Source organism: Somniosus microcephalus, chromosome 2, assembly GCF_052327205.1.
Source record: "Somniosus microcephalus isolate GS21.2 chromosome 2, FLI_Smic_1.0, whole genome shotgun sequence".
Lineage (NCBI taxonomy): Eukaryota > Metazoa > Chordata > Chondrichthyes > Squaliformes > Somniosidae > Somniosus > Somniosus microcephalus.
In genome coordinates, this window is record NC_140988.1 from 358,489,349 (window position 1) to 358,495,108 (window position 5,760).

Sequence of the window (5,760 nt, forward strand, 5' to 3'; positions counted from 1 at the left end):
CTAGCAGGGGAATGCGGCTGGGCCATGAGAGGGTTGAAGTTTAAAGGGGACATAGAAATGGGGACTCTACTCAAAGTGCTTGCACTTCTCACCCGTATCCCCCCTCCTCAGTCAGTACCCCACATGCTGCTTTGTGTCCCGATGGCCGTGGCTGCCCCTGCACAGGTGCAGGTGGAGCAGTCTTTGGTGGGGCCCTCACGTGCTCTAAAACCCAGAGGACGTCAGCCAAGAGCATCTCAGCTGTCAGGGCAGGGATCTGAGCAGCTTGCCTCTACCTCTGCTGAAGCCACAGGGATTGCACCTCGTAGAAGTGGTTGTAAAAGGAAGAGTAATGATTTGTAGTCGCAAAAGGGTATGTACATGGGTGTGTTACTCATTGTTAGAATGTTAAGTTTCTGTTGTAAATTTGAGCCACATAAATATTATTGTTTTGCACCACTTTCGCATCTTGCCCATTCTTGGTTGCTGGCTGGCACGTGGCCTTTTCAGTTGTGTGATGATGAATGGGAAGTGTTAAGTCTGTGTGTTCTAGTTATTGTTAATAAGAATCACTGCACACAGACCACAAGAATAAATTCAACAGGTCTTTACTAGTCGAAGGTCAGGCTGAACTGCCCAATAAGTCATTACACAGCACTTATATACCGGTGTGGTCACCACCGGTATTACAGTATACAGCAGCCAAGATAAAGTAGTGCATCTCTTAAAATAGTTCTTGTTCTGCCCTCGCAACGCGCTTCTATGCAGAGCTAGACAGATAGCGAACAACTCGATATCTTCCAATAAAATCACAAGGCTTGACTTTTCTTGTAACGCTTTACTGAACGATTCTAATTGTAAAACTGAAATACAACACAGAAATGGAAGCACACATTAGTATACAGGCGCATAACTGATATGTATACACAGATTTAGGTACGCCTGAGCAACACAGTACATTTAGTAAACTGGGAGGCATTCTCTTTAAATTAGCCCTGTACATAGTGTATGAAAATACAGCTACTAGTTAATCAGCTAGACAGAGAAAAGTTACAACTAAACATTTTCTACAACATACAGTGCACATTAATCATCCATAGCATTCTAAAATACTTACAGACAAACAATTTCCAAGACTCAAGCATGGGGACGATACAACTGCCCGGAGCCTGTGCTGCTGTAGGAGCACCGTGGTGTAGGTCTGTGTCCCAGCGAGGACTCCACGAGGACTACGTAGCAGTCCTGTGGGGAGCGTGATGACCTCATCACGCTCGGTAGCGTTGTCCGCGCTTGGGGCGTCACGTGATGCGCGTGGTCGCGTTTCTGGCCGTGGAGGCCGAAGTCGGGAGCGGGAGCTGGAGGCCAGGCTGAGCCGATGCTTGCCGCGGGAGCGGAAGATCGCGTCGCTCCCGGCGGCTGGTAGATGCGGCCGAAGACGCTAGGCCGGGCTGTGCCGGCAGCCTTTCTGGAAGGCCGAGTCGGGCCGGCAGCCGCCTCACGCACGTCACGTCGTACGTGCCGTGACGTCAGCACGCTACGTTGTACGTGACGTGACGTCAGCACACTAAGGCGCGTCTTAAAGGGGCAATGGCCCTAAAAGGTAAGTTAAAGGGGCAACGGCCCCAACAGGTAGGTTATACATATATAAGTAAGTTAAATACATACAGTGAGGTTAAGTTAGAGGGAGAGGCAGCACACTCCCCGCTTGGTACAATTCCATTGTACCACTACAGATACAAAATAAACCTGAAGAAAACGTCCTTTGGCTGCAACATACTCAGAGTCCGTTCTCTAGGTTACTTCAGAAAGGAGGATCTCCGAGACTGGCCTCAGAAACACTTTGATAGGCCCCTCCTTGACAATCTTCACCTCCACCTTGCGGACCCTCTTGTCCCTGGTCGGCAGAGTTTTGACAACCAGGCCCACTGGCCATTCATTTCTGCGTGCTTGGCTGTCTTTAGCAAGACAACGTCTCTCACTTTGACGTTTGGCTTGTCTTCTGTCCATTTCCTACGGCTCTGTAGGGTGGACAAATACTCTCCTCTTTGCTTGGGGAATGTCTGTCCCTCTTCAAGACATTTGAATTCCTCCTTGAAGACATCATGCTGGACAGAGCGAATGATCACACCTTTGGCTTGTGAAGGCTCACTTGTGCTGGATACTTCTTTAGAACATTTCCATCCTTTGCGTTCTATGTTGTCCGAATTCCCCTTGAAGGATGCTGCTACATGAATGAGTCGGGCTGTGGTTCGGCAGAGTGTTCTCCAGCTTGAGAATCGCTCGAAGCTTTGTGAGCCCAACTGAGATTCTGAGGCTTTGGTGACCAGGGTCATAACTTCAGGCCGAATCTCAGTATCAGCTTCAGGCTCCACAAGGGTGAAGGGATTGGACTCAGGAGTCTCCTCTGTGTTGACATTAGACAGGAAAGAGGGGCCCGAGAACCAACTGCTTTGCTGTAGGTGTGCTGCTGGTATAGACCTGGTAGCATGGTCTGCAGGGTTCAGGTCTGTGGAGACATAGCACCACTGGTCAGGGTGAGTGGATCGTCTGATACGAGTCACCCGGTTGGAAACATACACGTAAAACCTTCTTGTGGAGTTGTGGATGTAACCAAGTACAATCTTGCTGTCCGTGAAGAACTTGACGGCGCCCACATCGATGTCAATCTTGTCTCTGATCAACTGTAGGTTCCATTTTGCTTCTTTTTCTGGGAGGAGTGGAGCATCCCACTCACTCTGATCCGATGAGAGTTCCCGTACTAATGCTTTTCCTTGCATTGTTATGGGAGCTACGAACCCCAAAGGGTCGTACAAACTGTTGACTGTGGACAGGATGTCTCTCCGTGTGAATGGCCTTTCTTCACGGGACACCAGGAATGTGACGCTGTCTGTTTCCAGGTTCCAGGAGAGCCCCAGGCTCCGTTGAAGGGGGGGAGGATCCACTCCAAGGTGCAAATCCTTCAGATCCTTGGCACGGTCCTCTGCAGGGAAGGCTTCCATCACCTGTCCACTGTTCGATGCTACCTTGTGTAGTCTCAGGTTGGGCTCTTTCCATGACCAACAACTTTCAGGACGGCCATCTAACTCCAGAAGGCCCGAACTCAACAACTCTCGGCGGATAAGGCACCCAGCGAGGTCCTGTGTACCCTGTGGCTCGGGTGAGGACTGCTTGGCTGGATTGGCCGAGTGCTGTGGAGGTCTCTGTAGGTAAGTCTTGCTTGTTTCTTCTCCTTTAAGCTCAGTGTCTCCAAAAACAGGCTGTTTGCTACTGTGTTGAGTAGCTGGTTCTGCGTTGAGATAGTTGGATGTTTCCTTGGAGAACAATTTGGAGTGTTGTTGGACACACTCACTTGTACGTTGCACTGGACTGAGGGGCTGTCCCAGAACGTATGTTTCCTGGCTGGGCTCCCCGCTTTCGTTCTCCTCACCTTCTTCATAAGCTGCGGCTTTAGCTTTAGCTTTAGCGGCAGCTCTCTGGCTTTGGAGAATGTGGAGACTGGCAGCGAGGTCAGCTCTCTGCTTCATAACCCTAGCTTCTTTTTCAGCAAGGGCCAATTGAGCCTGGGCAGCTTTTGCCTTGGCACGTGCTTTGGCGGCTGCAGAAGCTGTCGATGACGACGGTCTGCTGGACTGCCGAGATGATCTAGTGGATACTTTAGAGGACTGTGCTGTCTGCTTCATCACACTAGCGTCGAGGTCATCTCTCTGCTTCATCACACTAGCGTCGAGGTCGGCTCTCTGCTTCATAAGGTCAGCTTTCTGCTTCATCATACTAGCTTCGAGGTCGGCTCTCTGCTTCATAAGGTCAGCTTCCTTTTCAGCGAAGGACAATTGAGCCTGGGCAGCTTTTGCCTTGGCACGTGCTTTGGCGGCTGCAGAAGCTGTCGATGACGACGGTCTGCTGGACCGCCGAGATGACCTAGGGGATACTTTAGAGGGCTGTGACTTGGCATCGTTTGCTAGGAGAGGCTCATGCTTCTCGCTTGACTGGTCGACGTCCTCTAGGGTATATTGTTTTCCTGAGCGTAGACTCATGGTAGCTGAGTGGTATCTTCCTGCGCTTGAGCCCGCTGTGCTGTTGTCTTTTTACTGTTCTGCCCTCGCAACGTGCTTCTATGCAGAGCTAGACAGATAGCGAACAACTCGATATCTTCCAATAAAATCACAAGGCTTGACTTTTCTTGTAACGCTTTACTGAACGATTCTAATTGTAAAACTGAAATACAACACAGAAATGGAAGCACACATTAGTATACAGGCGCATAACTGATATGTATACACAGATTTAGGTACGCCTGAGCAACACAGTACATTTAGTAAACTGGGAGGCATTCTCTTTAAATTAGCCCTGTACATAGTGTATGAAAATACAGCTACTAGTTAATCAGCTAGACAGAGAAAAGTTACAACTAAACATTTTCTACAACATACAGTGCACATTAATCATCCATAGCATTCTAAAATACTTACAGACAAACAATTTCCAAGACTCAAGCATGGGGACGATACAACTGCCCGGAGCCTGTGCTGCTGTAGGAGCACCGTGGTGTAGGTCTGTGTCCCAGCGAGGACTCCACGAGGACTACGTAGCAGTCCTGTGGGGAGCGTGATGACCTCATCACGCTCGGTAGCGTTGTCCGCGCTTGGGGCGTCACGTGATGCGCGTGGTCGCGTTTCTGGCCGTAGAGGCCGAAGTCGGGAGCGGGAGCTGGAGGCCAGGCTGAGCCGATGCTTGCCGCGGGAGCGGAAGATCGCGTCGCTCCCGGCGGCTGGTAGATGCGGCCGAAGACGCTAGGCCGGGCTGTGCCGGCAGCCTTTCTGGAAGGCCGAGTCGGGCCGGCAGCCGCCTCACGCACGTCACGTCGTACGTGCCGTGACGTCAGCACGCTACGTTGTACGTGACGTGACGTCAGCACACTAAGGCGCGTCTTAAAGGGGCAATGGCCCTAAAAGGTAAGTTAAAGGGGCAACGGCCCCAACAGGTAGGTTATACATATATAAGTAAGTTAAATACATACAGTGAGGTTAAGTTAGAGGGAGAGGCAGCACAGTTCTCTTAAAGGTGGAACGGTTACATACACCACAATCCTCCCTTTTTAGCTTAACAGTATATATTCCCCATTTAACATAACATAATAACATATATACACAACTTCATGTAAAAACAGTTCACAGATTCAGTCTCTGAGGAGGCCTCCTGATCCGAGACGGATAACGCCTTTCAGGGGTCTCTGGTTCTCGATGCTGGGGTGACTCATCTAGTTGATCCCCTATGGATAGGACATCATCATCAGGTATATTCACTTCTGAGGTAGATGCTTCAGGTTCACTAACTTCCTCCACGGTTGTCTCTGTCGTAACCATGGGCTCGACCCTTGTTCTCGATCCCACCAGTTGGTCAGCATGACGTCGCATTACATTTTCACCAACATCTACCGTGTACATCAGGGGTCCTTGTCTGGCCCGAATTGTTCCAGATTGCCATTTCTCGTTTTTATAGTCCCTGGCTAACACCGGTTGTCCTATTTCAAAACTCCGAGTGGGCTCGTTATTGATATGCTGGAACTGTTTGTTTTCGACTTCCCTCTGCACATTTGGTTTTAACAAGTCCAACCTGGACCGCAACCTCCTGTTATAGAACATCATGGCAGGACTTTGGTTTGTTGTTGCATGGGTGGCGTTTCGATATGCCAGTAGGAAATTGTCCACCTTGTGTTGCAGTGGAATCTGATCTTCGCTCATGGCCTTTATTGCCTTTTTGAACGTCTGTACAAACCTCTCG

The 5,760-nt window shown here is 49.8% G+C and overlaps 1 protein-coding gene across 2 annotated transcripts; it reads right to left on the reverse strand.

The window, feature by feature from the left end:
- Positions 1-725: 725 nt before the first annotated feature.
- LOC147123698 (uncharacterized) lies at positions 726-5,019 on the reverse strand. Of its 2 annotated transcripts, XR_015074989.1 has the most exons (3): positions 4,449-5,019; positions 1,097-4,194; positions 726-842 (listed from the first exon to the last, which is right to left on the reverse strand). XR_015074989.1 is itself a non-coding variant. In XM_085975535.1 (2 exons), exon 2 carries the CDS (start codon positions 4,011-4,013, stop codon positions 1,845-1,847), a length of 2,169 nt encoding a protein of 722 aa, XP_085831661.1. In that variant the 5' UTR covers positions 4,014-4,194; positions 4,449-5,019; the 3' UTR covers positions 861-1,844. The 2 variants fall into 2 exon arrangements, 1 of the variants encoding a protein (XP_085831661.1); XM_085975535.1 differs by lacking the exon at positions 726-842 and having other exon boundaries at positions 861-4,194.
- Positions 5,020-5,760: the final 741 nt, after the last annotated feature.